General features: G+C 35.3%; 1 protein-coding gene and 1 pseudogene across 7 annotated transcripts; one reads left to right on the forward strand and one right to left on the reverse strand.

Annotated features, from left to right (window-relative positions):
* Positions 1–6,173: 6,173 nt before the first annotated feature.
* LOC137836261 (small nucleolar RNA R71) lies at positions 6,174–6,279 on the forward strand (annotated as a pseudogene).
* Positions 6,280–19,667: 13,388 nt separating this feature from the next.
* On the reverse strand, positions 19,668–23,228 carry LOC137835306 (Peroxisomal membrane 22 kDa (Mpv17/PMP22) family protein). Of its 7 annotated transcripts, none has more exons than XR_011085067.2 (8): positions 22,499–23,228; positions 21,774–21,914; positions 21,535–21,648; positions 21,276–21,449; positions 21,041–21,156; positions 20,471–20,558; positions 20,197–20,356; positions 19,668–19,932 (listed from the first exon to the last, which is right to left on the reverse strand). XR_011085067.2 is itself a non-coding variant. In XM_068643753.2 (7 exons), exons 1-7 carry the CDS (start codon positions 22,994–22,996, stop codon positions 20,351–20,353), a joined length of 1,137 nt encoding a protein of 378 aa, XP_068499854.1. In that variant the 5' UTR covers positions 22,997–23,228; the 3' UTR covers positions 20,123–20,350. The 7 variants fall into 7 exon arrangements, 1 of the variants encoding a protein (XP_068499854.1); XR_011085069.2 differs by having other exon boundaries at positions 21,041–21,152; positions 22,499–23,224; XR_016520755.1 differs by having other exon boundaries at positions 21,041–21,152; positions 21,276–21,465; positions 22,499–23,206.
* Between the last annotated feature and the right edge of the window lie 760 nt (positions 23,229–23,988).

The following is a 23,988-nucleotide window of genomic DNA, read 5'->3' on the forward strand; positions in this document are numbered from 1 at the left end:
TTGGACCACCAAAAAAAATAAAATCTTGCACATTGTGGACCATACATCTTTGATTGAAATTGATGCTCGTATAAATTTTGTTTATATCTCTCGGATATAAAATGATTAAGAATGCCTAAATATCAATCTCTCACATACTTATAAAAACAACTTAGAGTCTCGCTCAGATGATAATAGCAATTAACATTTCAAGTCTATCTCTAGCACTCAAATATGTTAAGTATTGTTATTTAGGTTAGAACTCTAAAAATACCTCTCAGTCAGATTTAAGATTCAAGATTTAGAGTGAGAAACAAAACAACAATACCAATAGTCAATCAAGAATAGAACATTATATCATATTTAAATATCACCTCAATACATAAGAGCTCGAACAAATTACTCTCAATCCCAAAGGGTAGAATTAGCCACGCATACTTCTAGCACCTTCCATTCTCCCAATTGGTTAACAAATCACTCAATGGTGTTTTCCTCTCAATAGGGCACACTAGGGTTGAGCCTCTAGCCCCATATTTAACCTAATTTACTGGGGTTAGGTGACTTCTTGCGTCGCAGTGATGGGTTGGTTCATAAAACATAAAATTAGCCCAATTAATCTGACGCATTCTCACTCAAGTGAGAAAGGCGTTATTTTCCAAAAACTTCACTAGAGTATTCTCGTTCAAGCGAGAATGAGTTATCGATTGAGCGAGATACTCCGCTGCTGAGTTGGACTTTTTTTCTTATTTTGCATTTTTGGGTGGGGCCTTCCAGCTTTCTCCTTTTAGCTTATATCATTCTTCTTTAGTCCAAATCTCCATTCTTTCCTAGAAACCTCATATTAAAACAAAATATGGGAATAAAATTTTCTTATTCAAATAAACATCATAAAAATGTAACAAGGTATAAATTCATAAATTAGGGATTATTTTATATGTATTTTAGTAATTAATACTTATAAGTGCCTATATTTTAATATAAAATATTACTGAAATTAGGCACTTATCACTCTTCCCAACTTAGAATCTTGCTTGTCTTAAAAAAAGTAAATGGATATATTTGAATTTAAATATCAAAACAGCTTAATTTACTAAACAACAGATTAAATTAGAAATTTAAGATACTTCCAAATTCAAATATAGAAAAATATAGACACAATCAACGTCCAGGATCAAATCAAAACAAATAAATAGCAATTCATTAAGGAATTTATTCTCATATGCTCATAGGTAAGTGTTTCTCTCTATTTTCACTTAATCATGACAAATCAAAATTATTTTTCATTTCATCTTCAAATCACAAACATATTAGAAACATAAATTTTGAGGTCTTTTCCAGGGTTGTAATGAGGTTAGACTTCCAAAAAGTACTAATTTTTCAGATAACAAAATGCACATCTTAAAGAAGAAGAACATACCTACAATCCAATTATAGCACATATGTATTATCTAATCACCATTTTCTTTTGACTTCCCACTTTTCCTCATTTTTATTTTTCCTTTTCTCTTTCTTTTTCTCATTAATAGGAATAAATTATTCATATTTTCAACTTTTTTAGCTTTCAATAATTATAACCAACCATTCCCTTTTCTATACATATTGCATCTATGTTCTCCTTCCTTAAACATGCCGAAGGTAGGAAAGTATATCATTGAAGGTTTAGGGTGCAATAACAACAAAAATTCTTGGCCCAAAGGGGATATAAAAGAAAATGGAATTCTAATAAGATAAAGGTTGGCTATTTGGCCATGGGTTCCTAATTTACACAAAACAAATGCCTTAATCATTTTCATACTCTTTTATGATGTAACAAAAAATAAAAATTAAGCAACCACAATTGTCAATTCATTAGTAAAACTCTCAAAACTGTTTAAGGTTCACACACTCACTTGGTTTAATTAGTCTTGTTCCTTTTTGTTTTTTCATTCTTTGACCTAATCAATCATCCTATTAAATTTTCACGTATCACAATTTCAACTACATTCGAATAGGGATTCAATCAAATTTTTTTTTCTAACCTGGGTCTAATTCATCTCACTATTTAATATTTAAACACAATTTTTTTTTCTCCCCAGATTAATATTCCAATTATTTTTTTTATTTGTTAAAAATAAACTAGAAATTAAACTAAAATTAAAAATAACAATAATTCAAGAAAACAATAACAGGAAAATATTCCAACCTGATACAATTAGATAACTAAACCAACCAATGCTAACAAAACAAATAAGAAAAATTGAAAAGAAATAACCATATTAGTCGTCCCTTAAGCTCTGTGTTAAATTCATCATCTACACCAACCGTAGATGGTCTTGCTTCATTAGCTGAATTTGTGCCCCCTCATCCTGAATAATAAAACCTGTCTCCAGGCTAAGCAACATAAGCAGCAAATTGATCTGGAGGCATGTAGGGGTTATGTTGCCCTTAAGGGAAATTTTCATATATGTCTTGTTGAAGCCTCATTATCCCTCTATAATTGGCACTCTCCTGCATTTGTATATGGTCCCAAGTAGCTCTTTGCTCCAGCTACATTTACTGCAACTGTTCCATTAACCTGTCTTCCCTAAATGGTACAAATGATTTTGGTTGGTGAACAGGTGACTAATATATAGGAACTTCACCAACTTGTGGTGCCTATTCTTCTGCAGCAATACAGTTGTTAACAATAAATTTTAAATCAATTGAAGGTCTAATCTTCATAGATGGATTGACCTCCACACCATATTCTGCACATAGAGCAGTAATAAGAGCAGGGAACCCTAAAGTACCCTTTGGCTTTTGATTTTTTGGGCCAATTTCAAATCTAGCAAATTTATAAATTTCATGACAAATAATTTTGGTCACATCAACAGAATAATCATCTTTTAAAAGGCGAATCAGAAGGTGACACCTGGGAATATTCAAGTCAGATACGTGGCCAGTGTGAAGACCATCCAAACTTGAGATAACGTCTTCACATGTTTCCTTAATATCCTCCATGGTCTACCAGTTGCAGTTGTTTGATTAGTGTGGTTGGCTAGACAAATTTGCCTAGCCACTATGTCATCATTAAAGCCACCAAATTGATCCTTCAACCGATGATTTGTGCAATCCTCATTTCTTCTTAACTACAAAGGGTCACCCAAGAATGCACTAATGAAATCCTTGTCAAAAGGTACCCATCGCCCTCGTACTCTTGATGCCAACTTTTGAGCTTCATTTCTCATGCCCAAGCATTTGCATAAAATTCATGGACCACATCAAGATCATATATTTGTAGAGGCTCAGCTAGCCTCATCCAATTTCTTCATTGCAAGCCCCCTAAGAGTGGGTCATATTGCTCAGGCAACAATTGTACTCTTCTCTCTGGAATAAAAGCCCAATTCTTTATTTCTTCATACCTTTTCTACTTTTCTTTTCTTCCAAACCTGCTTCATGTAGGAGGCTCTGGTGACTCCATCCTTACTCTTTTTCCTTTGGCCGTTTGAGTTGTAGTACACTTAGTCCGACCCATAGCTGCAAATTTTAAACGAGACACAACATATTTCTCAAATATCATCCTCAATCCAAATCCCAATTCAAAGTTTAACTAATCTCGTGTAATTTTCATAGAAACATGTATACAAAACCCTTTTCATGCATTGTCAATTAATCATCCATATGCAAACCACAAACCCCAATTAATTTTCACTAGGCATTTTAACAAACACCTTCCGTGCATGCTTCAATTTGGGTGCAAAAGGGTAAGATTTCTAAAACTAACCATCCAAAATGCAATAATCAACAATCAATCATACCAACAAAATCTATAAAGCAAAGAGGTTAACTTCATTTATCATAATCCTTTCAAAACTCAAAACACAAAAACCCCCAAACTTTAAACCCCAAAAAAATAAATCCATGACTAAACAAGGAAATTAGAGAAAAATATAAAGATAAAAGACTTACTTGGCACACAGTAATCAAAGATTTCAAGATTGAAAGAAGAACAATGAAATATTAGAGTACAAATAAGCTATCACAAAGCAAAAATGAAAGCTTCTCTCCAAGGTTTTTAAAGTGAATAGTACCACCGAACCCTAAATCCGCGTTTTTAAAAACGTTGCCAGGTCTTCTCGCTTGAGTGAGAGCACACAAAATTTTGTGCCATTCTCGCTTGAGCGAGGAAATTCTCGCTTGAGCGATATGGCTCCAAAGGTACCAGCATTTTTCGTACCTTCTTGCTTGAGCGAGAATGCCATAATGAGCTTGCCCAATTCTTCTTGTTTACGGGACAACAATTAATATAAAACATCTAAACCTATTTTAACAAAAATAAACAATCAATTTACTGCTTTGCCTCCCAACAAGTGCTTTATTTAATGTCATATAGCTTGAGAAAAGTTTTCATCAAGGGGGGTAATTGTTCTGTTTGGCCAGTACTCTAGTTATCACTTTTGTTTTTCTTGACTACAGCGATTCAACTTCGATTGTTCCATCCATCTTTAACTTCTTGACAACCCACAATTTCTTAATCTTCTTCATTTCTTTCCCTCTACCTGCGTTGAGCATGATAGGTTGTCCTGGCCGATATTCATCTTCTTCCACTACCTTCCCTTGATTGTTTTAGTCTCGTTTTGTCTCTAACTTTTCATGATGTGTAGCTTCCTTCTTTGGATTTGAGCCATCCATCTGCTTTTCAGTTATAGGGATGACCTCTTCTTGTCTCCCATTCTTATCTGCAATACATTCAGTCACATCATTAAAAAGATTAAATCTTACCTCGTCCTCTTGAGACTGTACTCTAAGTTCTCCTTTATCCATATCCACTATGACTCTAGCGTTTTCATAAAAGGTCTGCCGAGAATCAAAGGACCCCCTCGTTTTCCTTCATGTCCAAGATCACAAAATCTACCGAAAATAGGAACTTGTCTACCTTCATAAGAACATCTTCTACCACACCATAGGGATGTTTCACAGTTTTGTCAGCCAATTGTAATTGCATCATTGTGGGTTTAACCTCCAAGTCACTTATCTGTCTTAACATGGTTAATGACATTAAATTTATACTTGACCCTAAATCCAATAAGGCATTACCCACAAATAAATCACCAATTGACACAGAAATAGTAAAACTCCCTGGATCCTTGAATTTCTTTGGCAAGTCTTTAGGCTTAAATATTGCTTCCAATTCCAACTATATATTTCTGCCTTCAAAACAACATATATTCCTTCTAATTCCTTCGAAGAATGTTTTTTTCTCCGACCATCCTACAAAATAATTTTTTGAAAGCAATTTATTAGAAAAAAATTCTTTCTTTTCTTTCTTTTACAGGCATAAGAGAATGGGATAATTCTTTTGAAATTCTACTATCTACAACTTCATGTTTTTCTCCTTCTTTTCTATATTCTCCTTTTTCTTCCTCGATCATCGCCATCTTACCATCTCACTCTCTTATTTTTTTTTTTATCACTCTCAATAGTGATTTTATTACAATGCTCCTTAGGGTTGGTTGTGTTGTTGGCTGAGAATTGGCGAATTTGTCCCTCTGTGCAATTTGTTTGGCCATCTGTCCCATTTGGATATCCATACTCCTAATCATGGCAATGCTATTTTCCTGCGCACTCACAATCTTTGTTAGAGCGTCTTCAACTTTACTCATTCTCTCAGGTATGGACGGATAATTAAATTGATGTTGTTGTTGGAAAGGTCCTTGCTTGTTGGATGTACTATAATCTTGCTTCCACCCAAAATTTTGATTTTGATTATTTTTCCAATCTTGAGAATAATTGTTGGAAAACCACCTTGCCTTCCTTGATTGCCCATATAATTTACCTCAGCTTCAGGTGAGTTGATCCGATACAAACAATGACCATTAAGATGATCGCTTCCACAAAAATCACACCTGATTGGTATATTCTAACTTTTAGATGAGTGAACCACATGCAACTTTTCGGGTAGTTTGGCCATCTGTGCAGTCAGTTGCTCAATCTGCTGTGTCAGAATCTTATTTTAAGCCAGCAATGCATTTGCAGTGTTCAATTGCAATAATCCTCTCTTTTGATGACCATTGTCATGCTGAGCTTGATAATCAGTTGTGGACAAAGCATCAATAATTCTCCTTGCTTGTTCTTCGTCAACAACCATCATTGTGCCACCAACTTCGGCATCTAGGAGCATCTTCGTATCATCCCTAAGGCCATTAAGGAATGTGCTCAGTTGAGCAATCTCTTAAAACCCATGATTTGGCCATTTCCTCAGCATCATCTTGAATCTCTCCCATGTCTCACAGAAAGATTCATGTACTCCTTGTTTGAACATAGAGATTTCAGACTTAGCTTCAATGTAACGAGAAATTGGAAAAAATCTCTGTAGAAAATTTTCCTCTACATCCTTCCATTTGGTTAGGCTCTGATTAGGATGGGATTTAAGTCACTCCTTCATTTTTCTTGCCAAAGAAAATGGAAACAAACGCATATACACACTCTCAAGATCACTTGACTAAAAATCCATAGTTCCCACCAATTCATAAAACGTAGCCAAGTGTGTATGGGGATCCTCATGATCCATCGTTGTCAATGATTGGTACTAATGAGGGTGTGGAACGCAGGCTTCATCTCCAAGGTCATGTTAGTAGCAGGTATTGCAATGCTAGAAAAGTGTGTAGGCCCTTGGTTATGACGTAATCTCCAAGAGTCTTCTTAGGAGGTGGTGTTTTCTCCTCCACCATGTTGTTATCCTCCTAAAAAATATGAATGGAAAAAGAAGAATTTGTTGAAGAGTTCTCTCTATTGATCAAGAGCTTTGAAGAATCCAAATCCAAGGTGTTTGATGGAAGACTGGAGTTGTTGTTGTGTCTTTATGTGGGGTTTAGGGTAGAATCATTTGTAATCGACTCCTTGTTTGAATCCATAACTAATTTGATTTGAAAACCTTTTCAAAATAGAATGTTTCTCAACTAAGGGAAAAACAACTTGTTGTTTTTTCGAATCAACCAGTTGTTTTGTTCTTAGGAGGTTTTAAAAAAGTTGAAAATTGTTTGACTTGATTGACTTAACTGTCAAACTAAATCAATCGGTTGTTTCGTGTTTTCAACCGATTGTTTCCTTGAAAATCCTAACAGAATTTTGTTTTGATTTATGAATCTCTCTTAAATGATTTCTAATTGAATGCGCTCTTGTTTTAAATGTTTTTAAATATTCTTTGGAGTATAAAAAGTTTGTTACACGCTCCTGGAATGATAGAGAAATAGTTTTGAGAAATCATAGTGCAAATTTAATTTCAAGTTTTCAAGATTCACATAAAGCTTTGGATTTTCAAGTGTGTGGGATAGGATTGGGGTGTAGTTCTGAACTTTAAGCTTTGTAATACCCAGGTGTATTCTATTCTCTTCTTTCTTGATTACTTTATTTCAATAATTGAGTGTAAGTACAAAATCAGAGGGTGTTCTAATTTATGTGGATTGTTGTGCCAAAAGGAGTGTGTTTCTTGAAGAGTTCAAGGTCACTCTTTTGGTGGTTTGTGTTGTAATATAGTTTTGATTGCTTAGTAAAAACCTAGAAGTTTCTAGGGACTGGATGTAGCTCTTGGCTTAAGAGTGAACCAGTATAAACTACTTTTGTGTTTTTCTCTTACTCTGATCTCTTTTAAATTTTGTTTTTAAGTTGTTTTAAATTCTGCTAGTATAAACAACCGATTGAATCAAAGAAACAACCGGTTTTTTTTTCTGTGTTTCACTTTAAAACAGATTGTATTCTTAGTTAACTTGGTTCCTTTTCTATATTTCTTCACTGAGTTTCATTAAACCTTCAAAATTTTTCGAAAATCTCTTTCAAACAATTCACCCCCCTCTTGTTTAAAAGGCTATATATTCTAACAATTGGCATCAAAAGCTAAGTTCTTGTAGTTACTCAAGTTTTCGATCCTAAAAATCTTTTTTCTATGGCTGAAAAACTACCTTTTGGGGGGGGGGGGGGGGTGCCTCAAGGTCACCTTGAAAGCTGCCAAGAACAAAAATAAGCAAGACTCAAGTGATGAAAGTGAGGGAGAAACTCTTAGTTTGTTGTCCAAAAAGTTCAACAAATTCTTGAAGAGAAACCGCAGCAAGGAATCCAACAAAGAAAGGTATGGAAACAAGAAAACTAGTGATTTTAATCCTAATTATACTTGTTTTGGTTGTGGAGAACAGAGACATATAAAATTTGAATGCCCAAATAAAGAAGGCAAGGAAAAGAAGTCAAGCAAGAAGAAAAAGAAAGGGAAATCAAAAAAGGCCTACATTGCTTGGGATGAAAATGAAGTCTCCTCATCAAGTGAAGATGAAGAAGCCAATTTGTGTTTGATGGCAAAGGGAGAAGATGATTCAAATACTTTAAGTTCTTGTGCCTCTTTAAATGCTGAAAACTATAGTCAATTGCTTCAAGCTTTTAAAGAAACTCATGGGGAAGCTAACCGATTGGCTCTCTTGAATAACCGGTTGAAAGGGTTGAACAACTGGCTTGAAAATAGAGTCAAGACACTTGAAGAAGAATTGGAAAATTCAAAAACTGATCTTGAAAATCTTGAATTGCATTACAAGAATTCTTCTTGCTTGTGTCACTCAAAAGCTTGTCAAAATTGTAAAATTCTTGAAAATGAAGTTCATTATCTTATTAAAATTATGGATAAATTTTCAAAGGGTAAATCTAACTTTGAAACTGTCTTGGCATCCCAAAAATGTGTTTTTGGAAAATCTGGTTTTGGGTTTAATCCAAAAAGCAAGAAAAATGGGATTTCAAAGCCTTTTTCAAAAGTGTCAAAAAAACAACCGATTGAAAAATCGAAACAACTGGTTGTTACATGTTTTTATTGCAGGAAGAGAGGCCACTCTGTTAGATTCTGTAAACTTAGGAAATATTATGGTCCTAAAGGTATAATGAGATGGATTTCCAAAGGTTCTGAAGTTCCCAATGATAAATGTAATACAAAAGGACCCACTTTTGTAAGGGGATCAAATCTTGTTGCTTGAATTTGTTGTGTTGTAGGAATACTAAGAGAAGCATGGACTCTTGAGTCATCAGATCAAGCATTTCGAAGAAGAAGATTTTGTCTGGAATTGAACTGAGAATTTTGTACCAGCTTAAGTCTTCTTAAAAGCCAAAAGAAGTTTTCTTGATCATGGACAGTGACTCATTGAAGGGACTCTATGACAAAAGGATAAGACTTTCTTTGTTTTTGTTTTTTATTTTTTTAATTTGTGTTAAATCTTCATCTATTTGTGATACATGTGGAGCAATTACAATTTTATTCTTCTCTGCTTTTAAAAAATCTAATTAGTTGTTGTTACAGAAAAACAACCGATTGTCTTCTCCTTTGACAACACTACATAAAATTGATTTAATTTCTTTATGCATTCTAGCTTTTGCAGATTTCTATTTTAAAGAGTTATGAGTCAAAAAACAGCCATTATGAGTTTGAATTGGTTCAGAAGTGGGTTACTTCTTGTCATAAAAGGAATATATTCCATATCTTGGAAATTCAAGTGTCTTTATGACTAGTCAAATCCACATGTGTTGACCATGTGTTTTTCTGGTGTGGGCTGACATTTTTCCTATGCAAGCTTGGACCAGATTCCTCTTCTTGAAGACCGAAACCCACTGCAACCAAAGGATCAAAGATGGTTTTTGTGTTGCTATAAAACCCTATGCATTTGTTTTTCTACACAAAAACAACTCATTGGCACATCTGTTGTTACATCTCATATTTGTCTATCTTTTCTCTCTATTTTTTTATTCTTGATCACTACCACCATGAATTCCACTCCTCCATCATAAAAAAGAATCAAAACCAAGGTTGTAAGAACAGGAAGGCGTCTTGAAGGCTGATTTTCAGGAGACAATGAGCTGATTGAAAAATACCGCTTTGAAACAAGTGGAAAAGTGATAAAAAATTCAAAAGTTATCTCTTTCAGCTGGCTGAAAATTCAAAAGTTGGATGATGTGCGAAATCTTCACAAGGAACAACTGCTGAAGAGGTTCTTAGAGATGAAAGGGAACATTTATCCTGATCTCATTAGAGTTTTCTACACCAACTTGAAGTTTGTTGACAACAACCTTGTTTCCCATGTTAAAGGTGTGGATATGGAGATTACTCATGAAGTATGGACTGCAGTAACTGGATTGAAATATGTTGGGCTGTGAATCAACAAAGGAATCATTGATGTGGTGGAAGATTTCTACAAAATTCAATATTATAGAAGTTGTTTGAAGAATCTGCAAGCACAAGTGAGAACTTGTTCAGTTGGAGGGTTGAAGCTGAATGAAAGGCTAATGGCTTTCATTGTAACTTGGATTCTAACACCAAGAGGGAGCAATAACTTTGTTCTTATTGGGGAAGATCTTGTCTACATATACTGTATTATAAACAAAGTCAAGGAACACATGCAGAAATCAATGACATTAAGTGATTACCATTATCCTTATGCTATCTTGATTTCAAAATTCTTAAACTATTTTGAAGTAGATCTTGAGGAAGAAACATCTGAATTGGTGAAATCAACTCATGAAGTGAACAATGGTTCACTAAGTAAGATGGGTTTTACCAAAATTGGTGGAAAATGGGTAAGCAAGGATGGAGAACAAGGTGGTTCCTCAAGTGGTGCACATGCTGAACATGATGAAGAAGAACGAGATGCTGCTAAAGGTGTTAATGTTAATGCTCAAGATGAAGATCAAACTGTTGTTGACACAGGTACTAGAACAAGTGTTGGAAACCAAGGAAATAGAATTCTCTCAATGTTCCCTTTTGAGAGATTTATGGTCAATAGGTTAGACAACTTTGCTAAAAATCAAAGGAATCTTCATGATTTTTGTGCTACAAATTTTCAAAACATTGATGACAGATTCCAAAGCATGGATACACGTTTTTATAACCTTGATGAATAGATTGAAGCTGTTCAAACCAACTTTTTGAGCTGCAATATGGGAAAGAAGATTGAAGCCAATTTTTTTTTTAATTTATATGCTAGTATTGCTTTATTTTGAACTATTCTGTTTTTATCTCTTCCTAATTCTATTTGTGAAAATAAATAGGGGAGAATATGGTTTATGTGTTGTCTTATCTGCTATAACTCTGATTTAAGTTTGTTTTAATTTTTGTTGCTATTTGGTTAATCTTGTCATTGATTGTGGCTGGATTTCCTGGTTTTTCTACTCTTGTGGTTATGTAGAAAACTTGTTAGTATGTCATCATAACCTGATATTAGAGATGCTCTGGGATTGCATAGTTTCTGTTTTGCAGGTGCTGTTTCAACTTTAAACAAGATCAACAAAAGCAACCAGGGATTTGCTTCATCAAATAGGGGGAGATTGTTGATCAAGAGTGATCAAGAGCTTTGAAGAATCCCAATTCAAAGTGTTTGATGGAAGGCTGGAGTTGCTGTCGTGTGTTTGTGTGGGGTCTGGAGTAGAATCATTTTTAATCCACTCCTTGTTTGAATCCAGAACTAATTTCATTTGAAAACCTTTTTAAAATGGAATGTTTTTCAATTAAGGGAAAAACAATTTGTTGTTTTTTCGAATCAACCGGTTGTTTTGTTCTTAGGAGGTTTTGAAAAAGTTGAAAATTGTTTGACTTGATTGACTTAACTGTCAAACTAAATCAATCGATTGTTTCGTGTTTTCAACCGATTGTTTCTTTGAAAATCCTAACAAAATTCCTTTTTGATTTCTGAATCTCTCTTAAATGATTTCTAACTGAATGCGCTCCTGTTTTAAATGTTTTTAAATATTCTTAGGAGTATAAAAAGTTTGTTACACACTCCTGGAATGATAGAGAAATAGTTTTGAGAAATCATAGTGCAAATTGAATTTCAAGTTTTCAAGATTCACATCAAGCTTTGGATTTTCAAGTGTGTGGAATAGGATTGGGGTGTACTTCTAAACTTTAAGTTTTGTAATACCAAGGGGTATTCTATTCTCTTCTTTCTTGATTACTGTATTTCTATAATTGAGTGTAAGTACAAAATCAGAGGGTGTTCTGATTTCTGTGGATTGTTGTGTCAAAAGGAGTGTGTTTCTTGAAGAGTTCAAGGTCGCTCTTTTGGTGTTTTGTGTTGTAATCTAGTATTGATTGCTCAGTAGAAATCCAGAAGTCTCTGGGGACTGGATGTAGCTTTTGGCTTAAGAGTGAACCAGTATAAACTGCTTGTGTATTTTTCTCTTACTCTGATCTCTTTTAAATTCTGTTTTTAAGTTGTTCTAAATTCTGCTGGTATAAACAATCGATTGAATCGAAGAAACAACTGGTTGTTCTTTTGTGCTTCACTTTAAAACAGATTGTATTCTTGGCTAACTTGGTTCCTTTTCTGGATTACTTCACTGAGTTTGATTAAACCTTCAAAAGTTTTCGAAAATCTCTTTCAAACAATTCATCCCCCTTCTTATTTAAAAGGTCATATATTCTAACACTCTCTAGTATCTTCTTGCTTCTCTTTTGCCTTTAATTTCCGGTTTCTTCTAACTAACCTTTCAATTTCCGCTTCAAATAACAATTGATCTTTTGGAATCCGATCTCTCAATATCATATAAAAATAGGTAATTTAAAGGTTAGAAGAAAAATTCACAAGCAATAACCAAATATTTGTCTTTTATATTTCTTATTTTTTTGACAATTGAAAAATAAACAAAAAATTAAATTATAATTGAATAAAACAAATAAAAGAAAATTCAAATTAAATAAGAAAATAAATAAGTAAATAAAAAAATAAAATAAGAATTAAAACAATAAAAAAAATATCAAATTTGAAAAAAAAAATCAAAACAATTTAAATATTCACAATATTTAGGAAACTATACTCAACAAATCAAACTTATTCCCCGACAACGACGCCAAAAACTTGATAACTTTTTACGGCAAGTGCACCGCGTTTTCAAAAGTAATAATTTGTCCCTAAGGAATGATATCGATCTCACAAGGGACAATTGAATTATCAAGTACAATACTCTCTAAATATAAAACAGAACAATAAAAAGTGTGTTGACAGTGGTTGTGTTGGCGATGATCAATAAGAAAACAAACAAAGAATTTGTTGCTTCAAGTTGAAAAAATACGGATTAGGTTTCATCTCTTTCACTCTCAGTTATTTTGATTAGGATGTTAATATTAAGTTCTTTTATTGAAATTGATGCCCTTATGAAATTCATTTATATCGATCTCTCGCATATAAAATTATTAAGAATGTTTCCTAAATATCGATCTCTCACATACTTATAAAAATAACTTAGAGTCTCGCTCAGACATTAATAGCAATTAACATTTCAAGTCTATCTCTAGCACTCAAATATGTTAAGTATTGTTGTTTAGGTCAAAATCCTAAAAATATCTCTCAGTCAGATATAAGATTCTAGATCAAGAGTGAGAAATAAAACAACAATACCAATACTTAATCAAGAACACAACATTATATCATATTTAAGGTATAATTACCTTATTCGTCTCTACATTTAGGGTCAATATTCAATTTAGTCCAGTGGTTTTTTAAAAAAAATCAATTTGGTCCCTATATTTTTTAAAACGTACACAAAATGGTCCTTTTTGTTAAGTCGCACCAAACAACGTCAAGTGCTGCTTATGTGGTAGAGAGAAGTGGGATTGGCTATTGTGTGAGGTGTGAGGTATCAAATGACATGGATTGAGAGATTAGTTTAGTGAAAATGATTTGGGGGTTAGGGTTTTTTTAATTGCAATTGGGGGTTAGGAATTTTTAATTTAAAGTAGTGAGTTTTTGAGGTGTGATATTAAGAGGTGCGATGTCGTGGTGCGATTGTGAGGTGCGATGTCGTAGTGCGATTGTGAGGTGTGATCCCGTAGTGCGATCCCTAACCCATTCTGAGGTGCGATCCCGAGCCCGTGAAGTGCGATTGTGTGGGGCAACGATTGTGGGAGGTGCAACCATTGTTGAGCGTGGTGCAGTTTCGTGCTTGGTGATAAGTGCCTAATTTCAGTAATATTTTATATTAAAATATAGGCACTTATGAGTATTAATTTCTAAAATACATATAAACTAATTCCTAATTTATGATTTTATACCTTGTTACATTTTTATGATCTTTATTTGAATAAGAGCATTTTATACCCAAATTTGATGTTAATTTCAGGTTTCTAGGGAAGAATAGGGATTTGGACTAAAGAAGAATGATATAAGCTAAAAGGAGAAAGCTGGAAGGCCCAGAAACGCACAAAAACAGAAAAAGTCCAACTCAGCAGCGGAGTATCTCGCTCAATACTCCAGTGAAGTTTTCAGAAAATAACGCCTTTCTCGCTCAAGCGAGAATGCATCAGATTAATTGGGTTAATTTTATGTTTTATGAACCAACCCATCAACGCGATGTAGGAAGTCACCTAACCCTAGTAAATTAGGTTAAATAGGGGGTTAGAGACTCAACCCTAGTGTGCCAGATTGAGAGGAAAAAATCATTGACTGATTTGTAAACAATTGGAAGAATGGAAGGTAGTAAAGTATGTGTGGCTAATTCTACCATTTGGGATTTAGAGTAATCTGTTCGAGCTCTTATGTAGTGAGGTGATATTTAAATATAGGTATAATTACCTTATTCGTCCTTACATTATACATTATTTAAATATACAATATATTAAAAATATTTTTATTTTTATTTTCAATAGAGTAAATATTGCCTACCCATTTTTTAATTAAATAAATTGTAATATAATTTTTTTACATTAAATAAAATATTCATTTAAAATCAGATTAATTATTAAAAAAAATTATATATAGGATTAAATTTTTCAACACATAAGAAATACCTAAAACAACGTAATACTAGATGATCTGAAGTCCTCTGCAACCCTTATGCGACTCCATTAAATAGACATAGGTTAATTTTTAAGACCATGATTTCTCCCATGGATATTGTTAATTTTGTTCTTACCGAATTTCCTCGATCTAAAAGCCTGTTTGATCTTTGTCACTATCTTTTTGAAGACTCTATTGCTTTTTTTTTGGATTCTTGGCTCTCCATCTCCAATTGTTCTCCCAAACCCTCCAAAGAAGCACCATTCCGACGAAAAGCTTCGAGAAGCCGAGCGTAAAGCACCACCATCCGCTCTATGAAACTCCTCGAAACTTGGACCATCGGAAAACGCAAGTTGCAACCGTAATATCCAACTCCGGTCTATGTTGGGCATGTCAGAGGCAGACCAAGCGAAAACCTCAAGGTGCCTTGCTATGACCTCAACAACCTAATCCTGCGACTCTTGGCTCAAGGACCGTCCAAGTTTGAACGTCTTCCCACCGATCTCTCTTTCCACTACGTCTCCGGCGGGTTCGGGTCGTTTCTCCCGAGCGATCTCTGCATGAATGATCCCTTCTTCCCTTGGAGACTGGGTTGTAACAGCGAATACCCCTCTCTTTGTCTTGAGGTTGTTTTCGTAGCACTTCTTAGCCTCTTTCTGGTCAGATTTAATGGTGATCACCGCACCCGCAAGGGAAGGCAATTTCATCTTCATATGCTTTGTGGAGGCAACTGCTTTGATTCTGTTTAAAGCTGGCCTACCTAACAGTATATTGTAGACCAATGGGGCATTAACAACGAGATACCTGATGTTGGTAGTGCGCGAGGTCGTGCCATCCGTGAATGTCGTTCTCAATTCTATATGCCCACGAACCTCCACCTGGTCCCCTGCAAAACCATACAAACATCAGTGTAGGGCCTTAACTGGTCCGTGGACAGTTGTAACTTGTTGAAGGTCGTCCAGAACATCACATCGGCTGAACTTCCTTGGTCCACGAGGATGCGGTGCACCTTCCTTCCTGCTGTGACTAGCGAAATCACTACCGGGTCATTGTCATGAGGTATGACATCCTGGAGGTCGGCCTTGGTGAAGACGAGGTCGACATCGGGGGTCTGGTCTACATGTTATACCTCCACTGCCATCACATCTCGTGCGTACTTCTTTCGCTGGGAGGCAGTGCATACTCCCCCTGAGAATCCTCCTTAGATTGTGTTTACCTCACCGTGAATAGGCACCTTGTGCCCCTGCAGTTACCAACGCCTGGTCGTCCTGCGGCTCTTGAAGATAATCCTTTAAGAAACCGCTTTTCACCAACTCATCTAGTTGGTGTGCCAAGGCCAAGCAATTGCGTATGTAGTGGGCATTTGCCTGGTGAAACTCACACCAAGAGTTCTTGTTGGGCCCCATCTTCCTATCGGTCTTTGCTGGTATCTTCAGTCTTGCCACTATGTTCGGGATAGCGATCAACTCCTTGAGTTCCACTTAAAAATTATGCTTCGGGGGTGGGTCCCTTCGCGCTCGCGCCCCCACTTGGGCTCGTTCGTTGGGTTTTCCCGCCCCCTTTTTCTCTGTGGTTGCCTCGTGCACCCTCAGAGGTTGAGGTCGTGCCGCCGCACGAGGTCAGACAGGACTGACAAGACCTTGTTTCTGCGTTACTCGATCATCTACGGCGATGTGTGTTAACGTTCGACGTCTAATCTTAGTGAACGTCTTCGGGTAGAACCTTAACAATGATTCACAGAAAGGTCCAGGCAACATTCCCTTGACAAAGGCGTGCACCGTCATGGCCTCATCAATGGGTTTCAATCTCACTACTTGGACCCCAAAGTTGTTCAGGTAGTCCTTCATGGACACCCCTGGTACTGTTTGATGTCAAAAACATCGTAAGAAAGTCGGGTGGGGGCCTTGTTAACAAGGTACTGCTCCCTGAACAATGTTGCGAACTGGTCAAAGGTGGTGATGTGTCCGGCGGGAAGGCTAACGAACCATTCCAACGCCGCGCCTGCCAACGTTCTCATAAGCAACTTGTAGTACACAGCGTCAAATCCTCCTGTAAGCATCATATGGGTGTGGAACGCCGTGAGATGGACCTCTGGGTCCTCTACTCCATGAAGGAGACCTTTGGGCCCAAAGACGTTGTTGGTAACGCCATATCCATGATCGCTTGTGAGAACGGCATGGGACATGCCCTAAGTGGGGGCACGTTCGTCCGTCGCGCGTTCCCCTACTTGTTGCAAATCCCTGCGTAGTTCTTCATTGACTCTGCGCAGTTCTGCGTTATCTGCTCGTGACGCATCAATTTCAACCCTTGAAGTCGCCACTTCCACTTCGAGGGCACGCATTATGTCCAAGATTTGTTGTGTGGTAACATTGTCCCCTCCGGGAGGCACAACTCCTGCAGATCCAGCAGTTCCTTGCCTCGTACTCCTCATATTTCTAGTAAAGACTCCTTTTGTGATTGCGAGTTTAATGGGCCCCACGGTGGGCGCCAAATGTTCCTGCCCGTTGACTCCCTTCGCCGGTTGACTCCAACAGCTACTTTGGCCCTTCTATCTCCGCCTGTGAATCATACCTTCTTGATCAAGAAAGCTCTTACCTGCAAAGACAAAGGGGCGCCCTAGCGGTCGTTTTCACTCTGACGTTCAAGTCAGTATTAGGGCAAAGAAACACCAAGAGTTTATTATATTAGCTTCAGACTTAGAAACTGTGTACCGTGCTAGGGTTCTTGGCACCCTTTATATAGGCTGAAACTAGGGTTTACCTTTGTGTTGTTACCCTTATCTAGGGTTCCTTGTAGAATGTCCCTACGCCGCTATTTAGGTAATCTTAGCGTATCTGGCACATAGAACTTCCCTTAACTGGAGTGCAACGAATAACAGAGTGGTTGCTTGGGTATCAACTTGTGCACCTAATCTCTAGCGACATCTGCTTTGTAAGTGTCCTAAGTATTCACGTGTCATGCATGCAGCCTTTCCTGAAAACCCTAACCCTAATGCGCCTGAGCGCCTATCGGGATTATTCACTCATGTCGCGCCTTCATGCACTATACACACCACATGCATGGATCCCTCATGACTTAGGCTTCCCACATGTCCCATGTCTTAACTGTTAACTTAGCATAACTCTAGGGCACACCTTACGTGGCCCTCTACAACGTTCAGACCACCGATGTTCGATCTTCTCCCTCTGTTGGCGAGGTCCGATGTCGATCTCCAACATCGGGGTCTATGATACTATTGTCCGAAATCTAACCAATCCCCTAGTAGGTGCGTTCGGGGCCCACCTTATGTGACCCCCTTCCATTACCAAGTATCGGTGCGCGATGTCTGAGGTCAGTTCATAAATCGATGACTGAGAACTGGTCAGGACAATTATAAATATTATCACACATCATGTCCTCACTATTCATAACTATAATAAGGTTTTCCACAACTAGAAAGCACGAACTTTTCAAATAACCAAAAAGATCTTTTAAAGTTTTCACCATCCCTAAACACAATCATGTATTATTCTTCTTATACCCCTTTTAAAGCATTTTAGAATAGAATATACAAAATGACATTTTTGGATTTTAATGGAAACATGACAAGTATTTTTACTCTCAAACTAACAATATTTCTTCCAACTCTAACTTTAATTGAAATATAAATATAGTCAAAGTATTACCTATTCAGTAGTAAAGAAAATAGATTTTTTAAGAATGGCAAAGTGAATCTCGAGCACAATCAAAATTTGGCGAGATAGATTGGTGTTTTCAAACTGTTAGCCTGTCATGCCTAACTCGACAAATTTATGAGGTAGGACAGGCTAGCCCACTAACTTGCTTTCTTTTTTAAAATAAAATAAAAAATATTTTAAAAAATTAACTTTTTATATTATATTATTTGAAAGATACAAATATGCAATATACAGTATTGTAACATAAATCATTAACAAATACTTGTAAAGTTTCAGTATTAACTATAATATATAATTTAACATGTAAAAGGTAATAATTATTTTTAATTTATCTGATCATAGTTATTTATTAATCAATTAAAAACTTAAAAGACATTTATATAATTAAATATGTTTTTAATATATATACATTTAAAATAAATTTTAAAATACAAAATTTAAAAACAAAAATTAAAAAAAGTTGATAGGTTGATTCACCATACCAAAACAGGTTGGATGGCTCCATTTTACTACCTTTAATTTTTTTTATCAGAGTGGTGAAATTTTAATTTGAATTTATCAAAATAGATAAATTTTTAAAAAATTGCACGAACAAAATAAGTCTTTGGAAATAGACCTTTAAATGTTAACTTCCCTAACCTGATTTTGTTGATTCCTTTTCTTACCCAAACTTTAGCTCTCTCTTTATCTCATAATTCTAGATAACATTACCCCCATAATCCATAAATCCTTCACATAAAAACTCCTTAGAAATACTACATTTAGACTTATTCATTCACAAATTTTATTAGATAGAGTTTCTCCTTCCTTTATCAGTTTTTCTCTTACTTCTTCCAGATCTAAAAACTGGCAATTTCAATTTATGTCTTAGAGAGAACTTCGAGAAAATAGTGGTAGAGAGATAAAAAAAATTGTTAAAATAAGCTATCTAATTATCCTATTTATAGATTTTAAGAAACTGACTATTACTACATTATTTTGATAACGTTACACTATACACCACTTCTTTCTTATCTAATTTTTTAATTGTTCATATTTTAAAATTTCATGTAAAATATTTTTTATTTAGAAATGCTTTTTAATAATTTGATTAATAATTTTTTTATACTTCTTAAATATTTTATTTTGAGATATTTTTTTCTTGGATAATTTAATTATTAAAATTATACACGTGAATTTTATTAATATATATATATATATTGAGAAAGAATAAAATAATATTTAAATTTTAATTCATTAATCAAGTTATAAAAAATTATTCTAAAAAGAAAATAATGTGTTTGTCTCAATTAAAAGAACAAATTTTTAAAAAATAGTCGTACATGTAAGTACACCTTCACTAAAAACAAAATAAGAAAAAAGTCAAATATCTAAAACAATACTTCCACAACAAAGAATTAAATGCAGAAATCATGCTCGACTTTATCCTTAGAGTCGTATTTCCAATTCTTACCTCGAACTAAAAGATAAATTACCGTTATTCTTTTGAGTCATCCATTCGGCTGTGTCGGGAAGAAGTCGGGTGCCTAAAAGACCAGCAGACAAATATAATTATCATCAAGACACATGATTATTAATCTCGCCAAAAGTCAACCCACCATCTATGGTCTAGCTTAGTCGCCTCTTTTTTCATGTACAAGTTTCAAAAATGACATGTTTGAGGGAGTGAATCCCATCTCGACAAGGGTCATACAAGTATAATTATTGGAAGACAAGTTTGAACATAACTTGCTTACTCAAAATTTATCAACAATTACATTATGTAATGTTTACAAGAATGTTGATGTTACCTAACATTCACGAATTTCTGAGGGATGCACATTTACACGTATACAATTAGCTTTTTCACGTTCCGCGTTATATATCTATATGTCCATATCAAGGACAAAATCTGACTGCGCAAGGCCATTTTTCTACCACTGCTTCTGATCATGTCTATGCTCTTTACTCCTGATAAAACATAAGAAAATATTATAAAAATGACCAAGAGCCATATAAATATAGACTCTTTCACTAAACTTATTAAATAAGCTCACATAATAATAACTATTAATTATCATGTACCTCAGGAGGTTGAACAGATGTGGTGGATATCACTTCTGTAGGCATCATAGACTCGGAGCTTTTTGCTTCTGATTTTTCATTTGAAAATCTATTGATCACAAGCTTATGTTAGAAGAAATGCAGAATTTTCACATGAAATGTAAGAAAAAATGGAAACTTTTTTAGTTTTAGACTGCTAAAATCAATCAGCCTAGGCAAACATTGACAGAACGAGGCGAAATTGCTAATTCACATTCATACAAAATCTCCCACCTTCCTCCGGAAAGAAACTAAAATAAAATATTCTATAACAATTAGTTAGAGCCATCTTATGTATTATCTAGGAGAATAATGTGCAGCAGGCATATAATATACTTTCACCTCCACCAGTTCTGCTTGCCATTTATACAAGGGAAACTTCTATATAGAATTCATCATTCAAAACTCTAAGAGCATACGGAAATAAAAACTCAGATGTAAAGGCCAATCTTATCGCAAACAGCATCAGATGGAAATTCATAGTATAGCATGAAGTTATTAATGTTCAAATTCTGATAAGAAGTAATACAAAACAAATCCAGATTAACATACGTTGAAAGTATGGTCACCCATACAAGCTCTACGGTATCCACCCAGAGAAGTCTTTGCTCAACTGGTATCACACCATAAGTTATGAGATGTGCAAATGGCCACAGCTTCCAACCTGCCTGTGTAAGAAAATATAAGAAAGTCTTAAAGTTTCAAATAGCAACATCCATTTCAGGTATAATAAGCCAAATAAATAGATTTCAATGAAACAAATATGAAAAGCCAGATGCTCTCTCACCGTCAACATGGGAAAAAACGTAGCCTTCAATTCATTTAAAATACTGATAGGAGGATCAAGACGTAGTAACGCAACAACTGTATAATATATGCTGTTCCAAATTGCTGACCAAGCAGTTTGATCAAAGGCAACTTTGGCAGGAACCACCCACCATTCTTTGTAAGGAAATAGGTCCTGTTTAAATGAAAAGCTGCTCTGTACATTATGCAGGAAAAAGAACCAAACCGAACCGAAAAAGAACAGTATCATTATGCAATACCTCGCAAAAATAGTAATAGTAATGAGAAAGAGAACCATGAAGAGTAAAACCAACAATTCCCGATCTGAACATCCGCGCTCGGTCAAACTCAAACAGAGGTTTTCCTTCAAAGCACTGCAAAACCAGGAATTGTAAGATCACAATGAACTATCTTTCCATTTTTATTTTCTGGTTTACGCCGTGAACTTTTCATTTTACAGAAAATTGTAGTCAAGAGTACAAATAAAGCAGAAACTCACCTGTGCAATCCAGTCCCCTACGGAGTAAACAATCCCACTAATCATCATCTTGGCAAGAACAGGATTTGTCTTAAGAGCTTCCTCATAAGCAGACCAGTTGTGCTGAGGTGCATATCTTAGTATCTCATATAGCGTCCATCCCTATATGATATCAAAAATCACAAGCCATAGCAAATCATGAAAACCTCAATCCCAAAATGCATACACATTATATGTAAAAGTTTTTTATACTATCATCTAAATACAGACCATGAGGTAAGGTAAGTAAATTAGTTCATTTTTAAAATAACTATAAAGTTATCCATAGTAAAAGCCAACAAATCTTAGATACAGTTTTTTGGTGCTTTTGATAGGGTTCCCCAGTCAAAGTTACAGTTTCTGATTCATGATCTCCAAAATAAAGGTTTCAATTAAAGGTCATTAACGAGGTCAAACTTCTAAGTTTTATCTGATGCAGTAAAAACACCTAAGAAACTACTGTAAGTAAGTTTTATCAGTCTATTAAACTCAAAAACAAATTCATCAAAATTCAACGAGTACCGAATACATCGAAAATTGTCAAACTAATTATGCGTGTTCATGATAAAGAATAAATAACTACTTCATTTTCTGACAACTAACTTGGAAGTAAAGTGCAAAATAATAAACAACCAATCCTTATTTCTTAAAATAATACAAATTGAATTGAAGATAAGCACTTATCTTCGTTCCACGTTTTCACTTACATGCCAGTAATCACTATCAATGGTAAGAAGTTTGGTGATGGCGAAAGCACCAGCGGCGAGCACAATCGTAGCGTTGATAGTCCTATCAATCAGCTTCTCCACGTCCTCCTCGCTCTCACTCCCAACCAACGCTGAAGAAGACGTCGAAGAGGAAGAAGAAAACCCTTCCAACGACAACAAACCTTCTTTCGCTCCGAATCCGTTTATCCGAGTCGCCAATTCGCTGTCTACGCCATCAATCTCGACGCGACTCACCAACACGCCCTCCTGCTGGTCCGTAATATCGTCGCTCTTCACCGATATCACGTTTAAATCCTCCCCCGCCGCGTTCGCCGCCACCGCACGATTGTTTCCCGAGAAAATGCAGCTCCGAGAAAATCTCGGAAAGTCGTGCACCACGCCGCCGGCGAAGGATTTCGTGTGAGGAGCCCTCGGCTTGGGCTTGGAAATCGAAGGCAGGAAGGCACGGGGAGCGACGGTGCTATGGACAGAGGTCATCGCCGCACCTGATCGAGTTGCGGGAGAAAACGACGCTGAATTTACTTCTCCAAGTTCGGGAGGCGCTAAACGCGAGCAGTTGTCGTCGTTTAGTGGTGCGCTTCGGAAAACACTGCGAGAAAGGGATGATGTTGGAGTATTAAGCAGAATGTAAGGTACGTAAGTTTGATTGGTCTAGTGATTCGGGGAAGCTGTGGAATAATAGTGTCCACAGAAAGTCGTTGATCCATTCGATTTAACCAAAAAAAACAATTAAATAAATTAGTTTTGTATTTTCTATAAAAAAATTCAACTCAAATAAAAAAATATGTAGAGACATTATTCCTATACAATATCAATTTTAACCTCCACCATATCAATTTTTAAAATTTTCAAAACTACTTTTATTCCAAATTAAAAAATCCAAAATAATAATTATACTTGAGAAATAAAAAAAATACATGTTGGAAAAAAATTCTGAACACAAAAATAAAAATACATTTGGATAAAAATTTCAGAATTTAAAAATATGTTCCGAAAATTGAAATCCAAAATATTTCAGATAAAAATTTTAAAAATAATTTTTCCATTTTTGTGTAAGATTATTTTCGTCATTTAAGAGGGGTATTTTTGTCATTTTCTAGAGCTGATTGGATGCATGCTAGAATTGATATTAGAATTGATATGGTGGAGGGAGAAATTGCCCATTAAATGCTTTCGATGATAATAGAAATACAGAGCATTTAAATATTTTTTCTGGATAAAAAAATGTATAAACTTTTATCCGGAGAATCTCGAGAATCAGAATCTCTCTAGTCCGGTAGGACTTAATTATGTAGGCCACTTGGAAACTTAAAAAGAAGACAAATTCTCCTTCTACTACCTTATATATTCCTACTTCTCTATATTAATTATGAAAAACAATTTTAATTTTTTTACAAAATTTAAATAACTTTAAATAAAATATAATTGTACTACTGGGAGGCCGAAAGGTCGAATAATCGGTAAGATCG

This window comes from Phaseolus vulgaris, chromosome 5, assembly GCF_051622355.1.
Source record: "Phaseolus vulgaris cultivar YP4 chromosome 5, ASM5162235v1, whole genome shotgun sequence".
NCBI classification, from domain to species: Eukaryota; Viridiplantae; Streptophyta; class Magnoliopsida; order Fabales; family Fabaceae; genus Phaseolus; species Phaseolus vulgaris.

Bases quoted from the DNA above. Each gene is read 5' to 3' on its own strand.
- LOC137835306 (XM_068643753.2), bottom strand. From the start codon at position 22,996: ATGACCTCTGTCCATAGCACCGTCGCTCCCCGTGCCTTCCTGCCTTCG. The intron at 21,649-21,773 runs GTGAGTTTCTGC...CTGGTTTTGCAG, and splicing joins TAGGGGACTGGATTGCACAG to TGCTTTGAAGGAAAACCTCT. The intron at 20,559-21,040 runs GTATGTTAATCT...TGTGATCAATAG, and splicing joins TGGGTGACCATACTTTCAAC to ATTTTCAAATGAAAAATCAG.